The 21424-nt window shown below is 41.8% G+C and overlaps 1 protein-coding gene across 2 annotated transcripts in view; it reads right to left on the bottom strand.

The window, feature by feature from the left end:
* The window catches only part of LOC124554040 (ankyrin-2-like), a 114806-nt gene that overhangs the window by 56931 nt on the left and 36451 nt on the right, over positions 1–21424 (bottom strand). For both annotated transcript variants that reach the window (XM_047128076.1, XM_047128077.1), the window contains exons 2-3: positions 19594–19763; positions 19423–19470 (exon numbers count right to left, since the gene is read on the bottom strand). In XM_047128076.1, coding sequence (XP_046984032.1) covers positions 19423–19470; positions 19594–19681 — 136 coding nt within the window. In that variant the 5' untranslated portion in view covers positions 19682–19763. The remainder of the gene's footprint in view (positions 1–19422; positions 19471–19593; positions 19764–21424) is intronic.

Consider the following 21424-nt stretch of genomic DNA (forward strand, 5'->3'; position numbering starts at 1 on the left):
ACCATTTGATGCCTTCCATAATACAAATCCATTTGCACTCGCAACATTGAATGTTCTTGTAAAGAGTGAATAATTGGCGAATTTCTGATGTAATGTATCAACACAACCTTTCGTTCTGTTGTAAAATTCAATTATCTCAGGTTTTCCCCTACTTTCATTGACTGATTTGTCATGGTGCATTGATGAGATCACAACTGCGCTTCGATTCTTCTTAGGGACATAAGATGCCAATGTTTTATCCTTCATGAAACCAAATGACGTAGATCCTACTACCCCTTGTTTATTGGCTAAAAATTATGGTGGTATTTCCCTTTTAATTTTGTTCATCGTTCCAATGAAGGTTCAACCATTTTCAATCAGTCTGTCAACGAGCTCCACAGGAGAAAACCCATTATCGGCAGTTATATTTCTATTTGTTCCAAATAAAGCTGCAGTACATTCTGTGTTGCAACTGAATGTTGGCTTATTGCTTTGCCTGTATAGATAAAAGCATTGTGTAAACAGTGTGTTTTAGCGTCGCAAAGGAACTTAATCTTGATGCCATATTTAGCAGACTTCGAGTGCATATAAACCCTGAAAAAACATTTCTAAAAGGACAAAGCAGTTCATTAACTGTCAAATATTCTGAGCAGCTATTTTTTTTTGACAGTTCAGAATGAAATTTCCAAATGTTTCTGAGTGAGAGTAGCGCGTCCATTAGTTCTTCATTCTTCCCTAGAATTCATTTATTGAAATCTCAAAGCAGATGACAGGAACTAAAATCGCTTCACTGACATCGTTATTCTGAATTGTAAACAAAAGCATTCTGCATTGTTTGGGTGAGCAGTATACAAGCGGCCTAACCCGTCGGACGACTACAAACCAGGACGTCCTGCAACTGCTCTACGTTCTTGGCGGCGTTGCAACTTGTTCGCCGATGTTTTCTGCTACAGCGTAAAGTCAAGCGCCGGTATTTCAGTCGTGAACGATAGAGAGGAGATGGCTGTGAGAATCGCACGCTGGCCGACGCTTCTCCAGGATGACAACGCCAGAGGACGACATTAGCGCCGCGCCCGACTGATCGCGGCCCAACTGAGTGGTAGCTTCAAGGTCAGCGAGTTCTACAGCAGCTTCGAGATTAGGCACTAGTATATCAGCGACTTAGGGTTGTTTATACTGAAAAAAATGGTTCAGATGGCTCTGAGAACTATGGCACTTAACTCTCAGGTCAGTCCCTCGACTTAGAACTACTTAAACCTAACTAACCTAAGGACATCGCACACATCCATGCCCGGGGCTGGATTCGAGCCTACGACCGTGGCAGCAGCGCGGTTCCGGACTGAGGCGCCTAGAACCATACGGCCAAAGCGGCCGGCGTTTATACTGAAGATCATTGCGTATTTTTCATGTCGCCCTTTGCTTGCGACACATCTGTCTAATTGACAAACTTTTGTTATCTTTTCCTTTTGTAATAAAACTCACGAATACGATTTGTCTGAGTGTTGCCTAGCGATCCGAGAAAGCAGGTTTATCTAGACGCCCCATATTTGACGACTAGGCTGGATTTAACATTTTCCCAAATTGCCAAATTCCACTACTCGCTGTTGGTGTGAGACTTGCACGTTTTCGAAGACGACGGTGAATGTGGTATATCGTAATGTTTAACTACTTCACCATCATTGTCACATAGTTTTAAAGTGATCGATTTTCCGGTATCTTCAGTCAATGGTCGACGACAAAACTGGTATCATGGCCAGGTGTAGTCTCGCCGACAGTCATCTTTTCTTACTTTTCCTGCATTTCACGACAGGCATGCAGGGATAATCGCTGTTGCAGAAGTCATATGGACTATAAATCATGTTTTTGTTGAAGACTTCCATTAAGTATGGGTCAATGTCGACTTCGGGTATTTGTGCTTCTGTTGATCAGTGTGAAGTTGCCTGGATTTTGTGGTCAATAAAATAGAAATGTATGCGTGTGACACTCCTCTACTTTGCCGTTCAACGGAATACATCCAGAAGCGTGTCTTTCCAAAACCATGATGATCTGCAATGAAAATTATTCAGAACTTCTGTGTTTGGTTAATGTGAGGCGCAGAACATATTATGACATTCAGGTGATGACCCTCCAGTGAACCTAACTTCCTTTACTTCATCCCATGAATGTCTGCGTGTGAATATGTTAAAATAATCTTAGTGGTCATTTGTGCAAACAAATGTTGATAGGGTTATGTCACCTGTCACTAACAATGATAATGTTGAGGTTGATGAATGTAATTTCGTCTGTTTTTCTTATCCACCTGCTCAGAGCATTGCTGGTGTTTCATTTTAGAGGACACTACAAGTTCCAATTATCAGTTTTTACGATAACCCAACCTGTGTGATGCCTCAAATCATAATTAGGACCACAGTATAATGCACCAAGATATAGATCGGTATGCAGTGTTCGTCTGAATCGAAAAGCGCGTTGTCGATTGCTTTCCATTCTTACTTCACGTTGCTCGTTTGTTTCTGCGGTTTGTGATGCCCTTTTCTTCCGTGCTAAAGGTCTACATTGACCAATAGCTCTTTGTAAAAGTCTGATTTGAAGAGAGGAAGGGAGGAAATTGGTTCTCAAAGTCCCGTCGAGATCTGGGTCATTAGAGGCGGAGCACACGGTCGGAATGTTTCAATGACGGGGAACGAATCCGGCAGTTCCCTTTCAAAGAAACCACTCCAGTATTTGCCAGGAGCGACTTAAGGTAATCACGAAAACCTAAATCTGGATGCTCAGACACAGATTCGAAACCTTCGTCTTCCCTAATAAGGATCCAATTTGGTAACGACTGCACATTCCGGTTCGCTTGATAGTGAAAGTATTGCTTCGCGGAAACTTTTACAATTAGTTTGTAAAAAGAAGAGAAAATGGAGTCAGTTGTGTTATGCCGAGTTAAAGTTTGAAGTTTATAATTAACACCACTTGTTACGTCAGACACGAACTGAAATATCAATATCTATGTTTAACTCATTTCACATACGTCATACATACGGGAATGCAAGAACTGCCGCTGAACAATGTGACACACACAAATATGTTGAAAGGACAGCGCACCACATATTCGAAAATAAAATTTTAGTAGACGTCTATGGTAACGCCTCAATGTTGGCGCACCTGCACAGACGGATAGCGTTTTCGCCTGCCGCCACTTGCATTCAGTTGCAAGTTGGCAACTTCCGAGATGCGTCTCAGTTACATTTGCATTGTGTGTTACTGCTGCTAAAATGTTTGCTTCACTTTTATCAATAATTGCTCTTGTTTTTTCTTGGCGTGTTCTATTCTCGACACATACAGTTTCTAGATTTTCCTTAAACGACTTTAATACAATTCAAAAGCCTCCGTTTGTTGACACACAACATATCTGCAAAGTTTAATTGCAAATAATCGATCGGTATAGAATCGAAGGAGGGACAAATAAAGAAACGTTCATATATGGAGATAGGGGTGCAAATGTGGAAGCGTATGGGTAATGTGGAAACGTCTAGTACCTGGCCTGCAGAGTGTTGTACACTAGTAGGGCAGCCAGAAATTGTTGGAATAGTTCCTATTTGTCATGGTTGAGGGTTAGCAGTCAGTTGAGCAACAGACGCTGTGACAATGATGCACTTTACGTTCGCGCATTTTCTAAACGTTTTTCGAGGTAAGTTGTGGTATTATATTTATCTACATTCTTTGTAGTTATCTTTCTTTACATCTGATAGCTTATAAAGGGAGGTGCATAGAAGGTTTTAGCAGTCCTTTGTCAACCTTAAATGGATAGTTGCTTAATGTAACCTACCGAAATTGAAAATGGCCATTGTGTAGGTAATGTGGAAGCATACATAGGATGGCATTGTGGAAACGTTTCCTCAATACCAACATCAAATACATTACTTCTAATACGTTTTGCGTATGTTTGTAGATGCCACGAAAGCTAACTGATGGGAAACCAAGAGTTATTGTGAAGAAGTGGGATGCTGAAAACATGATTAAGATTATAATAGCCCTAAGGGTAATTGGTAAATGCCATCCTTCAGGCTGGATTCAAACTGAGCTCTTCTCAATGGTTTGACAACTTCATTTCTAAGGCACAAAAAAAAAAAAAAAAAAATAGTTCAAATGGCTCTGAGCACTTTCAGACTTAACATCTGTGGTCATCAGTCTCCTAGAACTTAGAACTACTTAAACCTAACTAACCTAAGGACATCACACACACACACATCCATGCCCGAGGCAGGATTCGAACCTGCGACCGTAGCGGTCACGCGGTTCCACACTGAAGCGCCTAGAACCGCATGGTCACACCGGCCGGCTCTAAGGCACATCCCTCAAAAGAATCTTCTGTGCTGCTAATTCATGATGGGCATAACAGTTATGCCAGAAACCTTCAAATTATAGAACGTGCAAGGGAGAACCATGTTACAATCGAAAGCATCCAGCCTCACATCTCTCATAAATTTCAGCCACATGATATGACCTTTATGGTCACTCTAAAAACCTATTACACTTGGTTCGTCAATGGTTGCGGCACAGTAGCCGGCCCCTAGGACCATATGACATATTGTGTTGTTTGGGAAAGCCTACCTAAAGTGCCAGACTGGCTCTACTGCTGCAAAATGAATTTTGGAGACTGGAATTTTCCCATGTGACAGGACTGTTTTTGCATTAATCGACTTTATAGCTGTAACGTCGGCTTAAGATGAGGCCAGAAGTGTGAGAGGACCTGATGAGAATCCAGTATCTCCAGGTGGAAGTGATGACCTCAGACAAGAAGACACTCAAAACGCATTCAAACCTGTGACAACTGACAGCCCAAGTGAAGATGGCCAAAGAGAAAACAGAAGGTCAACATCGTTGTCAAATACCTCATCAAACACGGGTGTGTCTGCACAAGACATCACGCCACTCCCTCCTCTAAAGAGGAAGGTTTACGACAGAGCTGTTTTGACATCTTCGCCTTATAAAACACGCCCTGAAGACCCCTTAATGAAGGGTAAACAGAAGCTTCCTGAGGCACCTGCCAAAAGCAAGAAAAAACGTGAAGCTCCTCCTAGAACATTATGCAGAAAACGGCTTAAGTTATCTGAGGATTCAGTTGAAGAGCCCTATGCACCAAATGTCTCTTCAGGCGAGTCAGATTTGGATCTCCCAGTTTGGGAAAAAACCTACTGAAGAAGATGCCATTTATGTTTTTTGTGGATGCGCATTTTCCAAAGACGTTCAGGGAGAACTGTAGATTAAATGTGTAGTGTGTGAGGAGTGGAGTCACACTCTGCGTGCCGAAAATGAAGGAGATATTAACATATGCGAATTCGAGAAGTGAACTTCGCATATGAAGCATTTTTCTATTACTGTTTCGTGTAAAAGTATTTTTGTCTAATTTAAATTCAATATAAAATAAATTACTTTCTAATATTTTCAATAGTTTTCGTTTGAAGTAGTCTGCTTCCCACAATTTTAAGGCGTTTGCACATTACCCACACATCTTGAAAAATTAATGAGTTGTTGTGCAAGCAGATAATGTTTTCTGATTTTTAACGTATTTAGTTTTTGTGTTTCACAATATTACATTCATTGCCAAAACATTATGAATTAGCTTTGGCTAATCTTTAGAGCTGAAAGAGAAGTATACATTTCTTTTATACGGCAAAAACAAACTGGGTTTCCACATTTACACAGTCCTTGTGTGGCGTTTTCCTGTTTTTGTAAAATGTTCCACCGACACAGTTGACGAAAATGTGCATTAGTCAGGTTGCATAAGGCTGAACCGCCGTTTTCGGGTATGGAACGCTACTAGGATGAATAGCCACATATGCGCACCACCTCTCCTATAATCTCGTCTCTCCAATTGCTTAAGTTGTTTTCGAGTGATTTCAATGCTGGGTCGTTGTTACATTAAAGAGCTTTGCATACAGAAGCCGTCTTAAATAGAAACGAGCAAAGAAGTTACATAAGATGCAAGACAAATACAGACAAACAGGTTCGACAATATGGTCGGTCCCCAAGACAGCAGCATGTGAGCGTAGTTTGTGATCGAAAAATTACCACGCAGACAGGAAGCAGCACATTTAATTCGGGATTTAAATGATGTTTGTTGACTTAACATTTGGAGCTTGCGATATGGTACAGGCTCTGTCTGCATTTCGTCGCCTATCTGCTTGTCTGTCGAATTAACACCAACATGGCGAATAATGCGCAATGTATGAAGCAGGAAGGTGGCGGTACATACAGCGAACTTTGAGAGCGGACGACTCTACTGGCAGCCACAGCGGACTTCAGTCTTATATTAACTCTGTTTCTGCCTGGCAGGCTAATGTTGATAATGTCGCGCTTTAAATGAGAGCTATAGGCATGCAAGAGCTTGGCCAGTAACACCAGAGGGAGTTTAACAATGTGAAATATAACCGTAGTCTTCCGCAGCCACTGTCACAGCCAGTACAATTTCGCTGGGTTTGTAACTGCATTGTAAAACCACCGACGTTTCTGTCACTGTTGCAAGTGACCTTCCTCAGTGTGTTTTGGTTCAATGTTTTGTAAACAAAAATACCCTGAAGAAGGACATATGCAACAGTGACCGAAACGTCAGCAGTTTTATATACTGACAATGCAGTCACAAACCCAGAAAAATGTTACTGAGTTTACCATTCTTCTTAGCGAAGTTATCTACGAGGAGGAAGTATGGGCATGCATCAGATCAACTGTACCGTATGTACGGGGAGAGTCACTAGCTGATGTCACCTAGAGTAACTCCGGAAGTATGACAGTAGCTAAACAGTTTGTGGGACAAATGTTGCATGGGACAACGGAGGCTACAATATGACGTTGGTTTTTTGTTGCTAGATAGGGTCGTGTCAGAGTTATGAATGTCAACTTTTTTTTTTAATGGGATGCTATCGTTTGGTATTTGTTTTCTGATAAAAACTATCGAGACGAATGCAATGATGTGTGACAAAAAGGTCTTTGAAGGTCAACGAATGTCCAAAGGTGGCATGATCGTCCATTTACAGAAGGTGTTCCAAGTGATGACCATCGGTATCAATGCATTACTGCAATCTTCTTATCATGGATTGATTGGTATTCCTTACCACATCACCACTTAGAGAAGCACATACTCTGACAACTCTCTCTCGTATATCGTGCAAATAGCAAATATTCGCCGAATATGGTATATCCATCTAACGTGCCTTTCACATGTAAACACCATTCGACGGTTTCGCAATACAGCACTAATATCGTCGAATCAAGCGAATGTGTATGATGTATTCCTTCGAAGGATAAGTCGATATGTTTCTCATTTACGGGGAGTGCCAACGAAATTCAGTGAGAGCTAGAGACTTATATGCTGAAAGATATCCTCAACGGACTCACCCTATACGACGTACATTTACATATGTGTATGATAAATTGAGAACAACTGGATATTGAACGTATCGGAAGCATATCTGGCAAAGGACAGTTACTAACTAGGAAACGGAACTTGGTACTCTTGCCACTGTGGTTCGAGATCCTTGTGTTAGATCACGTGAAATCACAAGGGAATCTGGCATGAGCCAGAGTAGTGTTGTTCGTGTTCTGCATCTACATAAATATCATCCTTACCATAACAGTCTCCACCAAGAATTAACTGCTACCGATTGTATGCGTCGCATTGAATTCTGCCGACGGGCTCAACTACATATTCAGAGGGATGACAGATTTATTAATTCGATTTTATTTACTGACGAGGCTACATTCATGGAAATGTTAATCTGAATAACATGCATTAGTGAGAAACTGAAAATCCATGTTGGCAGTAGCAAGTTTCACACCAAAAACCGTGGTTGGTGAATCAATGGTCTGGAATGCTGGAGGACAGAATTATAGGCCCCTACTCATCCAAGGAAATCTTAATGGTAGGAAGTACACCACATTCCTGCAAGGAACATTAGGTCTGTTATTGGAAGAAATACCTTTGGGAACGAGGAACAGAATGTGGTATCAACACGATGGGTGTCCGGAACATTTTTCGCCGATGGCTAAAAATGAGCTGCAGTGACAATTCCCAAATTGTTGGATTGGACGCGTAGGAGATGTGTCGCGGATTCATTCGCCAGACCTGACACCTCTGGATTTTTTTCTTATGTGGATGCGTAAAAGACGTTCCTACTACACCTAAGATATTCAAGAGAGAAATGTCAGAGATGGTGCTTTGATAAGTGCTGATGTGATGACGAATACCACTCAGTCCATGATAAGAAGGTTGGAGCCATTCGAAACCCTCTGTAAATTGACGTTCATGCTACCTTTGTGACCCTGTTGACCTTCAAAGAACTTCCACGTCATTGGATTCGTCTCGATAGCCGCTATCATAAAATAAGTACCAAACTGTAGCATGTTATTTAAAAATACAAAATTGACCTTCATATCCCTGACACGTTTCCACCAAGCAACAAAAACCATCGTCATATTATCGCCCCCATCGTCCCATGCACCCTTTGTCCCACAAACGTTTCAGATTCTATCACACTTTTCAAGTTATTCTTGGTGGCAATAGTTAGCTACTCACACTGTAGACACTCGACCGCGCAAATGTGTCGTGGGGAGGTGGTGGAAGGGGGGCGGGGTCGAGGGATGACCCCGAGAGTATTCTCTGTATTTCAGCACTGTGCCAACAGCAGAAGGGGATCTGAACCCGGAACCTCACAGTCTGGGACAGTATTAGAGAGTCGACACACAGCATTTTAGTAATATGGCCTGGCCTTCTGCTGCTAATGGCCTGCTGCACTGGTGTCAAGAATAGAGCTGTTAGGGTGGCGGTATGACCAAGACAGAGTCAGAAGGATCGGCGATCTGTGAGGTTAACTGACGATGACTACCATCGTGAAGGTGTGGCTAGGTTGAGGTGTATAACTCTGGCGGACACACTATACGCTCCTCCTCTACAGTAACGACGCTACAAGTACCAAAAGACTTATAAGAACGTGTAGAGTGCGAATCGTCAAACTCGCAACAGAGTCAATGCACGGGAGCACATCAAAAAGTGATCGCTACGAGAGCTCGCTTGAAACTGTCATGTAGGGTTCTCAAGTATGCGTGAAAGCAAATTTTCTCGTAATCCAGAATAGTGGGATCCACAATGGACTGAAAAATCGGCCATTGATTAACGGAGATATTAGAAACTAGTAGCTTTTAATTTTAACCCACTCTCAACTGAATTTAGATGCTTAAGAAAAAGGGAGGTTATTTCTCAAACACAAATCTTACATTTTCTGTTCGATAACCCCATCAACTCTGTTCATCTACTTATACATCTGCATCCATACTCTGCAAACAACTTTGAAGTGCATGGCAGAGGGTACCTCCTAATGTATCAGTTATCAGGGCTTCTTCACATTCCAGTCACATATGGAGCTTGGGCATGATCGTTTAAATTACCTCTGTGCGTCCTGTAATTCAGCTAATTTCATCCTCACGACACCTGTGAGAGCGACAAGTGGTGAGTTGTAGTATATTGCTAGATTCGAGGTGTAAAGCAGCTTCTTGAAACTTTCGAAGTGGGCTTTACCGGAATAGTTTCCGTCTACCTTCAAAGTGTGCCAGTTCAGTTTCTTCATGGATCAAAGAAGTATTGAATGTTCATGTTGCTCTTCACTACGTCTTCACAATACCTGCTGCCAGTACTATTTAATACAGTTCCTACACACTAGAGCAATATTCTCGGCATCGTCCCATGAGACAATTGCAAACAATCATCTCTGTGGACTGATCCCATCACCCTAGTATTCTACCAATGAACCGAAGCCTTCCACCTATCTTATCTCCAACTGAGAGCACATGATCGTTCCGTTTGATGTCCGAAATTATAACACCCTGAGATATGTATGAATTAACTGGTACCAGCTGTACTCTTTCATTGGTGACTATAATTTATTTTATCAAGATCCTACTCAATATTTGTGCAGAATTCTTCAGATAGTACATCATTATAGATAACTGCATCATCCACGAAAATTGTAAAACTATTAAATTGCTGCAAGACGATTAATATATAACAGAACCTATGAGTCCCAATACACTTACATTGTCCACACCAATTTCTCTGCTTTGAAGGTAACACGCTGAGTCCTCCCTAGCAAATAAATCCTCAGTTAAGCCACAAATTTCGCATCATACGCCATATGGTCTTACTTTTGGTAATAAGTGTGGTTATGGTAGTGAGTCAAATGATTTTATCGAAAATCCGAAATTACTGCATTTATCTTACTGTCTCGATTATGGCTTTAAGGATGTCATGAAGGAAATGTCACTATTTTCGAAATCCATACTGACTGGCAATGAGGTCCTTCTGTTCAAGGAACCTCATTACGTTTGAGCTCAGAATATGTTCAAGAATCCTATAAGAAATGGATGGCAAGGATATTATACGGTAGTTTTGTGAATGACTCCTGCAGTCCCTCTACTTGATGGGTGTCTCCTCGGACTTCTCCCAACTACTGGACAATGTTATTTGTGATAGAGATTTACAATTTATTATTGTGTTATCTGTACGAGGATTTTGGTTAAGAGGGGGGCTAACTTAGTCGCAAATTCCGTGTAGGATCTGATAGAGGGTCCATCAGGCTCTGGAGCCTTGTTAAATTTCAACTGTTTCTCAACACTAGTGACACTAATTCTACATCTATATCTGTCATCGTCACAAATTGGAGCAATACCCCACAGTACCATCTCTAAACAACATTTCGGAAAAGTAATTCAGAGTTTCTGATTTTGTTCTGCTATTCTTAATTGCTGTCATTACCCAGTCTACGAGTGTCTGAACACTAACTTTGGTACCAGCTTTATATAGTACCGGAATTTCCTTGGTTTGTGAGAGATCCTTCCCATTCTATTACAATAGTCTTAGTAGGAATCAAATTATGAAAAATCCAGGATGGATTGTGACAATATTACGAAAATGAAACTTGCAACTCTCCATAGACGGGAAATGCTGAGTTGCAGATAGGCACAACAAAGAACTCTCAGAAGTAAAGCTTTTGGCCAATAAGGCCTTTGTCAACAATAGACGGCAGACATGCATACACGTACACCCCCCCCCATGCACACATACACACACACAAACGCGCGCGTGGAAACGCAAGAGCAAACGCAACTCACACACACGACTGCAGTCTCAGGGAACTGAAACCACATTGTGACCAGCAGCACGAGTGCATGGTGGGAGTGGCGACTGGGTGTGGGGAGAGGAGGAGCGGCAGGGTGGTGGGGTGGTGGACAGTGAAGTGCTACAGGTCAGACAGAGGGCAGCAGAAGGGTGTGGAGGGAGGGGAAGTAGCAGAAAAGTAGAGAAGTATAAAGACTGAGGTGGTGGTGGCATGATGGCTGGGTTGTGTTGGAATGGGAACAGGGCACCTTGCTGGATGGGTGAGGGCAGTGACTAACAAAGGAGGACACCAGGCAGGTTGTGGGAACCTTTGTCAGTCACTGTCTTCACTCATCCAGCAAGGTGCCCTGTTCCCATCCAGCACTACATAACCGTCATTCCACCACGAACGTCAGTGTTTCTCTAATTATGAGAGTCTTTTTGTTGTGCCTGTCTGTGACTCAGTAGGCTTAGTAGGTTGGACGGAATTTCCTCTCATCAGCCAAATACATTTAGCGTCTTCATAGTTGTAGGGCTACGTTTTGCCTAGCATTCATTGACCAGTTGTCTCTTTTTCTCTAGATGTTTCTTTCAAATGAGACTGTGGAGTGTCCCTCTTATCATGAACTGCTTTACATACGTACCAAGTGCACAGCTGACTGTTCTTGTAAACCTGAACCACAATTTTTCTACATGTTGTTCTCAAGAGTTACATATTTCGAGTTTTGTATTCAAATAGCTCACAACTGCTTCTTTATCTTGTTTGCTGAACATATATGTATTCTGCTACTTGTTTTAGTGGCCATTTGCATGTTGTAAATCACGTTCATTGATACTAGTTTCTGTGTGAGCTTCCTCAAAGAGGTATGGTCACTTTGAAACTGTCAGGTGCAACATCATTAGTGGGCTCCCAAACAGACTGTTTTAGGTAATCATCAGACAACTCATTTAGAAATGTTTCACCAGACCCCCACCCCTTACTGAACTGTCATTTAACCAGTAGATTGTTGCACAATTAACATCTATTTCAACAATGAGAGAGTGACTTGGAAACTTATATAACACTGGTCTAGCCTTCTGCATAACTTTTGGTTGCATCTGGAGTAGGTCTAGAAGTGGACAGAGGGACCTGATTCCAAATTAATGCCCACCATGATACTGAGTCTTTCCCAGAAAGCCTCACACGCAATTTATGTTTCTGTTTTGGTTGGCACAATTTGTTTGTGACCTGCGGCAAATGCCATACTATCTCAGTGTAATTTTCGATACAGGTTGAAAGTTTTATCAGTGTCTCACTGTTGTCCATTCCGTGTTTTCACCAACTTCCTGTACCGGGTATTATGTGAGCTGTACTGGGGCAGCTTCAAACGCTGGCACGTTGATATCAGTGCTTCGGAAGTTAGTCATTTGAACTCTAATACTCTTGCAAGTATGTGACACTTCTTTGGAATTATTACTGACACTTTCAGGTCCCTATCGTTATCTGGACTGGATGAAGAGTAATCTAAAAACATGTACACTCCGCACCCAAACAGCTACCTGAGCAGCAGCCTCTGATGTGTACCACACCCCTGACCCATTTAGGGTGTCCATAGAGTACTCAACCCCTTGGTGCAAGTCCAAGAATTTTCAGGCTGCTTTGTCCCAGAACCTTCGAACTCTGAGGCAGTCGTTCCATTCTATTAAGAACGTGGGATGCACGACCAGTTTTGCACTGCAGCAAATTGTGAGTCTCACTGAAATTAGATGAGGCCAGGTTTGTCAACCTTCTCTGCCATTTGAATGATCCAAGTGTGGCCGCAGAGCACGGTCAGCAGCTGGTAGAGCCCGGCTCTCTCAGCGGCTGACTTAATGGCGTCTGTAGCGTGCTGAATAAGGCTCCCAGCCATACACACTGAGTGCACTTAGTGTTCCCTCACATCGCTTTTTGCATTTCCCTACGGGATACATTCACTTGCCATACATTTGAACTTCCTGCTGTTAATAGATCCTATCCTTTTAAGTTTGCCTCTTCTTGACACGGCACATACCATGTTACTCAACAGCTGAAGTCAGTCTCACTGACTCAGTTTCGATTTCAGTGGAAGCCTGCACCTCATATTTGTTGGTTATGGTGATGAGTACCACGTGCTGACTCCTCCCCGGTCCCTGCCTCCACCGTCCATGCAGCCTAGTACTACCACTAGCTGACCGGTCACAGCCAAGTGCATGAACGGTGACAGATCATGTACCTCGTGTAGAAGTGACAGCAAGATGTGATAGTAACTCAGGTACCTGTGGTATATCGGATACATGACTGTCGGTAACTCTCCTGAAACACCCACGCACAGCAGCTTGCAAGCGGCTGATCTTAGCTTATGAACGTCGGCTTACTATTCCCACGTTCGAGGAGAGTGTTCATAGTAGGGCTGCAGTGTGGCTGGTGTAATGTCATACAGAATAGTAAACAAGTGTCATTAAATTAAGCCTAGAGAATCATTTTTATACTCTGGACCAGTCCGTACTGAAATCGATGTTTCCTTTACAGCCTCAGTATCACCTTCTATAAACGCTACTAATCTCCTGAATTTTTTAGAGACTGTAGTCGAAAAAAAAATCAAGATAATCATTACTTTGCGGTGAATGCAGACAATGGAACACGACATGCAACTTACAACAAGCGCTACAAAAGCACTGATTTTCTACGACATACGTAATTCTCATCACTGGTAACTTATTAAAATTCTCAAAAATTTATATTTATTCAATGAATGATGGGATAAACGTATCATTGAATGAGATTGCTACTCCGGAATTTTTATAGAGGATAAATGCTGCTCGTAACGAATGCTATAGCACAAAATTCGTTTCTCATGGCACACAGCGTACGAAAATACGGAATATAGTGCGACACAAACACGGATTTTGATACAGTTAACACGAATAACTTGTTTAAAATTGATATGAAGTGTTAGGACGTGACTTTTAGAGGCGAATCTATCTGACACATCTGGTTCGACTCCGACACGAAGGAAATAGCGGAAGTTGGCTTGTATACGAAATTATGATTAAGTAGCCAAGGGATTCTCCATTTTGCTGGTTTCGTGTCACATTTGGCACTTGCGTGTGAAAGATGAAGTCTGCAACATCAGTACGTCTCTAAAAAAAAAAAAAAAAAAAAAAAAAAAAAAAAAAAAAAAAAAAAAAAAAAAAAAAGGCGTACAGTGTGCAGCATAATGCAACTAAAGGCGCGTTGGTAACCCTCTTTGAAAATTTTACCATTACCTTCCGTAGACAGATTGCTTTTATCACTGTAAGGGTCAATGGAAGATACTAGGTGATTTTTTTCTACGATCTACAAACACTAGGGGTTGATCAATGAGATGATGTTGTTGTTGTTGTGGTCTTCAGTCCTGAGACTGGTTTGATGCAGCTCTCCATGCTACTCTATCCTGTGCAAGCTTCTTCATCTCCCAGTACCTACTGCAACCTACATCCTTCTGAATCTGCTTAGTGTATTCATCTCTTGGTCTCCCCCTACGATTTTTACCCTCCATGCTGCCCTCCAATACTAAATTGGTGATCCCTTGATGCCTCAGAACATGTCCTACCAACCGATCCCTTCTTCTGGTCAATCCTGTTCAATACCTCCTCATTAGTTATGTGATCTACCCATCTAATCTTCAGCATTCTTCTGTAGCACCACATTTCGAAAGCTTCTATTCTCTTCTTGTCCAAACTATTTACCGTCCATGTTTCACTTACATACATGGCTACACTCCATACAATTACTTTCAGAAATGACTTACTGACACTTAAATCTATACTCGATGTTAACAAATTTCTCTTCTTCAGAAACGCTTTCCTTGCCATTGCCAGTCTACATTTTATATCCTCTCTACTTCGACCATCATCAGTTATTTTTCTCCCCAAATAGCAAAACTCGTTTATTACTTTGAGTGTCTCATTTCCTAATCTAATACTCTCAACACCACCCGACTCAATTTGACTACATTCCATTATTCTCGTTTTGTTTTTGTTGATGTTCATCTTATATCCTCCCTTCAAGACACCATCCATTCCGTTCAACTGCTCTTCCAAGTCCTTTGCTGTCTCTGACAGAATTACAATGTCATCGGCGAACCTCAAAGTTTTTATTTCTTCTCTATGGATTTTAATACCTAACCCGAATTTTTCTTTAGTTTCCTTTACTGCTTGCTCAATATACAGATTGAATAACATCGGGGAGAGGCTACAATCCTGTCTCACTCCCTTCCCAACCACTGCTTCCCTTTCATGTCCCTCGACTCTTATAACTGCCATCTGGTTTCTGTACAAATTGTAAATAGCCTTTCGCTCCCTGTATTTTACCCCTGCCACCTTTAGAATTTGAAAGAGAGTATTCCAGTCAACATTGTCAAAAGCTTTCTCTAAGTCTACAAATGCTAGAAACGTAGGTTTGCCTTTCCTTAATCTTTCTTCTAAGATAACTCGTAAGGTCAGTATTGCCTCACGGGTTCCAGTTTTTCTACGGAATCCAAACTGATCTTCCTCGAGGTCGGCTTCTACTAGTTTTTCCATTCGTCTGTAAAGAATTCGTGTTAGTATTTTGCAGCTGTGGCTTATTAAACTGATTGTTCGGTAATTTTCACATCTGTCCACACCTGCTTTCTTTGGGATTGGAATTATTATATTCTTCTTGAAGTCTGTGGGTATTTCACCTGTTTCATACATCTTGCTCACCAGATGGTAGAGTTTTGTCAGGACTGGCTCTCCCAAGGCCGTCAGTTGTTCCAATGGAATGTTGTCTACTCCGGGGGCCTTGTTTCGACCCAGGGCTTTCAGTGCTCTGTCAAACTCTTCACGCAGTATCGTATCTCCCATTTCATCTTCATCTACATCCTCTTCCATTTCCATAATATTGTCCTCAAGTGCATCGCCCTTGTATAGACCCGCTATATACTCCTTCCACCTTTCTACTTTCCCTTCTTTGCTTAGAACTGGGTTTCCGTCTGAGCTCTTGATGTTCATACAAGTGGTTCTCTTATCTCCAAAAGTCTCTTTAATTTTCCTGTAGGCAGTATCTATCTTACCCCTAGTGAGATACGCCTCTACATCCTTACATTTGTCCTCTAGCCATCCCTGCTTAGCCATTTTGCACTTCCTGTCGATCTCATTTTTGAGACGTTTGTATTCCTTTTTTGCCTGCTTCATTTACTGCATTTTTATATTTTCTCCTTTCATCAATTAAATTCAATATTTCTTCTGTTACCCAAGGATTTCCACTAGCCCTCGTCTTTGTACCTACTTGATCCTCTGCTGCCTTCACTACTTCATCCCTCAAAGCTACCCATTCTTCTTCTACTGTATTTCTTTCCCCCATTCCTGTCAATTGTTCCCTTATGCTCTCCCTGAAACTCTGTACAACCTCTGGTTCTTTCAGTTTATCCAGGTCCCATCTCCTTAAATTCCGACCTTTTTGCAGTTTCTTCAGTTTTAATCTACAGTTCATAACCAATAGATGGTGGTCAGAGTCCACATCTGCCCCTGGAAATGTCTTACAATTTAAAACCTGGTTCATAAATCTCTGTCTTACCATTATATAATCTATCTGATACCTTTTAGTGTCTCCAGGGTTCTTCCATGTATACAACCTTCTATCATGATTCTTAAACCAAGTGTTAAGTTGTGCTCTGTGCAAAATTCTACCAGGCGGCTTCCTCTTTCATTTCTTAGCCCCAATCCATATTCACCTACTACGTTTCCTTCTCTCCCTTTTCCTACACTCGAATTCCAGTCACCAATGACTATTAAATTTTCGTCTCCCTTCACTGTCTGAATAATTTCTTTTATTTCATCATACATTTCTTCAATTTCTTCGTCATCTGCAGAGCTAGTTGGCATATAAACTTGTACTACTGTAGTAGGTGTGGGCTTCGTATCTATCTTGGCCACAATAATGCGTTCACTATGCTGTTTGTAGTAGCTTACCCGCATTCCTATTTTCCTATTCATTATTAAACCTACTCCTGCATTACCCCTATTTGACTTTGTGTTTATAACCCTGCAGTCACCTGACCAGAAGTCTTGTTCCTCCTGCCACCGAACTTCACTAATTCCCACTATATCTAACTTTAACCTATCCATTTCCCTTTTTAAATTTTCTAACCTACCTGCCCGATTAAGGGATCTGACATTCCACGCTCCGATCTGTAGAACGCCAGTTTTCGTTCTGCTGATAACGACATCCTCTTGAGTAGTCCCCGCCCGGAGATCCGAATGGGGGACTATTTTACCTCCGGAATATTTTACCCAAGAGGACGGCATCATCATTTAATCATACAGTAAAGCTGCATGCCCTCGGGAAAAATTACGGCTGTAGTTTCCCCTTGCTTTCAGCCGTTCGCAGTACCAGCACAGCAAGGCCGTTTTGGTTATTGTTACAAGGCCAGATCAGTCAATCATCCAGACTGTTGCCCTTGCAACTACTGAAAAGGCTGCTGCCCCTCTTCAGGAACCACACGTTTGTCTGGCCTCTCAACAGATACCCCTCGGTTGTGGTAGTACCTACGGTACGGCTATCTGTATCGCTGAGGCACGCAAGCCTCCCCACCAACGGCAAGGTCCATGGTTCATGGGGGGGGGGGGATGAGATAATAAGGAACAAAAATGTTCTAATGATGTCCAGAAACGCATGGTTCCCATGACAGAGACCATTTATTTAATCATACTTTGTTACAGAAGCTGCAGTGCAATACCACGCAGCCATACTTTAGAATGAAATTTTTCCTCCTAGAGGGACGTACTGTTTCTCGCACGTCATGACCTAACATGCAGGAAATCATGAAGGACGTACCCCAGTACGGGTTAAGCCAGACGACCGTGTGGAACATTCTCCATGACGATTGTTACTACCCTTATCAGTTAGAGTGTGTGAAGGGGTTACTAGCGACAGACTTTCCACATCGGCAGCAGTTTTGTCGTCGGTTGCTTCACCAGGCAACCATGAGTGCAGGATGTGTGTCATCCTATTCACCGATGAGGCCAGCCTTACGTGGAGTAGCATCTGCACCTTTCAAAACAGTCATCGGAGGTATAGTATGCAGAACCCCTGTGGTACGATGACAGCGAATCATCAGGATCGGAGCAGCCGGAATGGGTGGGCTGGGATAATTTGCGACCCTATTTTGGGACCAGTCTTCCTTCCATGTCACCTAACAGGCGGGAACCATCGGCATTTCTAACGGGCGTCTTGCTGTAAGAAGTGCCATTGATGATTCTAATGGTTATGTTATGATGATGCTCCTGCCCACTTCGCCATTAACGTCCGGATGCATCTCAAACGTGTCTTCCCAGGTCGAAGGATCGGACGAGAGGCTCCAGTTGCATGGCCTGCTCGTTCACTGCATCTCAACCCGTGCGATTTCTGGTTATGGGGCCACCTCAGAAGCATCGTGTACGCAGAGGACATTCCAGACGTGGAGACACTGGAGCAGCGTATTCAGCGTGCCTTTGACGCTGTTCGTATGCAGCCTGGCCGATTTGAACGTGACAGGCGGAGCACGCTACTGAGCGTATTCACGCATGCGTTGAGGCACACGGAAACCATTTTCATTACGTACTGTACCTGTCGCAGCGTGGTACAGCGAGTATAAGACCGCAGTCTTTGTAACACTGTATGAATAATTAGTGTCTGGTGTGGAAACCATGCGTTTCCAAACATAAATTCATTAGACCTTTCTGTTCCGTATCCTCTCATCAATCAATCCCTAGAGTCTGTATACGGTGGTAAAAACCATACTGTATACGCTACGTGATGACTAAATGGCATTCGAACTGGAGCTTTCTAGAACACCAAAAGCGATGATACACTGATACCCCATGGATGTTGCGAAGTTCGCTCGCAGTATCCTTATGTCTGCAACGTGGCACAAAGCAGATACCCGAACAAGTTCACTCCGGCGTATACCACGGGTGTTATGCTACTGGCAAAGCAGTAGCGTGGGACGTACGTATTGCCTGTCATCCAGGAGCAATGAACAGTACTGAATACAAGTTTGTGTGACCCTTGGACGAGACAGCAAATGAGATATAACATTATTAAGATTAAATTAGTGAACAATTGTTTTACATCATCTATCGCTGTTTTAAAAATAAAAGCTCGATGTATTCAAGTAGCAATCTACTGTGATTCAATACGACCGCCGCCCCACGGCGCCTTCGTGGACGTCTCAGACCACCAGATAAGACTGCCGTGATTATATAAAATAGCACCAAATGAACCCTGTGGACCATGAGGTGTTTTTAGTAGTAACGGATCAAACACTTACCTAAGTTGTCGGTTGTTAAAGTATGCAAGGTGACTCCGGTATAGGATTCTGAAAAAGAAATTCGCAAAAATCTCAATAAAAAAATTAAACTTATTGTTCATTATTTCACAATAAATTATTATCCGTTATCATACTCAGACTCTTATGAATCGAACAAAGTAAAATTTTTACCTGTAACAGGAACTGGGTGACAGAAGCCAGTAAATATGGCCACCGCCACAAAAATGCGGATGAACCAACTAAAACGTCTGCAGAACATGGTGGAAGGATGAAGGTGTCGAGCCAAGTAAGGAACTTTTCTCCCAAAATAAATTCACCAAACTTGCAGTCTGCTGAACAACCTGAAATTTTACGAACAAGTGTAACCACAAAACACATTTTTTCCCACTACCTGTCTAGTAAATAAAGTAGCGCAAATTAATTTGAATCACACCATTTTACAAGGTGGATGCCAGTCCGTTGTTCCGAATATACAGTGTGATTCACGAAGAGATGCAAATATTTTAATACGTTATTCTACAAGTAAAACTAAAGAATAAAGTTCAAGTAAACATAGATCCGCAAATGCTTAGTTACCAAGTTACGGCTAAAAACGATTTTGCCTGAACTTTAGCAACTTTGCTAATATGAAGCCATCGCAAAACTGAACGAGGTTACAGTGAAGCATGATTTCCATTTATTTCGTGGTTATTGGTGTGGTGAATATAATAAAACATGCCCCACATGTGTATCTGCAGTAGTTTTCCAGAACATTCATAGAAGCAAATAAGTAGTTTCGTAAAATTTTTAATTTATTACTTGCCTCAATTTTGATTTTTTTAAATTCCAGACAACTGCCTAAAGTTTTCAACAGAAGTTGCAGAGAAATTAATTTTGGGAAAAATGATGGTAATAACGTTAACTGAATCTGTATGAAGGTGTCAGATTATCTGCTTCTTTTAGTATCATAGCAAACTTGAATTCATGTTAAACCGGAAAAAACAAAGCTCAGTGTTAAGGGAATTGTACAGTGTACATACAGATTCATAATACATTCACAATAAATGTTCAAAAATGTCTCCACTGAATTCAATGCATTTAGCTGCACTTGTATGAACAGATTTCGTTGCTCGTTTCGGTTTCACAGGGTTGTTCTTAATTTCGTCCGTTGCGCTCACAACGCGAGCAAGCAATGCCTCACGTCTATTGACTCTGTCCTCATAAACTATGTCTTCACTCATCCCCATACACAAAAATGCATTGGTGTTAAATCGGTCGATCTGAGTGGCCACAGACGTGTAGCGCTTCGACCAATCTATTTCTGGGGAAAATGTTCATTTAAATGTGTAGTGACGGGTTGGTGGAATGTGGAGGCGCGCGGTCATGTTGGAAATGCATTTGCAGTCGCGTAGCAAGTGGAAGACCTTCGAGCACGCGGAGTATTTCTCCTTGAAAGAATTGTACGTACTTCTCGCCAGTTAGACGTCCTGGGAAAATGTTTTATTAGATTCACCATATCAATAACAACAAAATGAATGGAAACAGTGCTTTATTTTAAACTTGTACACTTTCGCGATGGCTTTATATTAGCTAAGTAGCTAAATTTCAGGCAAAATCTTTTGTTAGCCATAACTCCGTAACTAAAGTTTTGCGTATCTCTGTTTATATGAACTTTTTTCTTTAGTTTTACTTGTATAATAACGTATTAAAATACCTGCATATCCTCGTAAATCAATCTGTATACTGGCTGATCAGCTGAACTGTTTACTTCCAAAACTTTTGATTGAAAGCATTTAAGAGATCTTTGTGATGTTTGCACCTGATTAAATGAGAGAGACTGCCGTATGAGCCACGTATTGCCCGTTGTCATACTCATATTCATTCCAGGAGACGGGGATCCACTTCTCTTTTTCAAATGAAACTATAGTACACTACTGGCATTTAAATTGCTACACCAAGAAGAAATGCAAATGATAAACGGGTATTCATTGGACAAATGTATTATACTAGAACTGACATGTGA

Source organism: Schistocerca americana, chromosome 11, assembly GCF_021461395.2.
Source record: "Schistocerca americana isolate TAMUIC-IGC-003095 chromosome 11, iqSchAmer2.1, whole genome shotgun sequence".
NCBI lineage: Eukaryota > Metazoa > Arthropoda > Insecta > Orthoptera > Acrididae > Schistocerca > Schistocerca americana.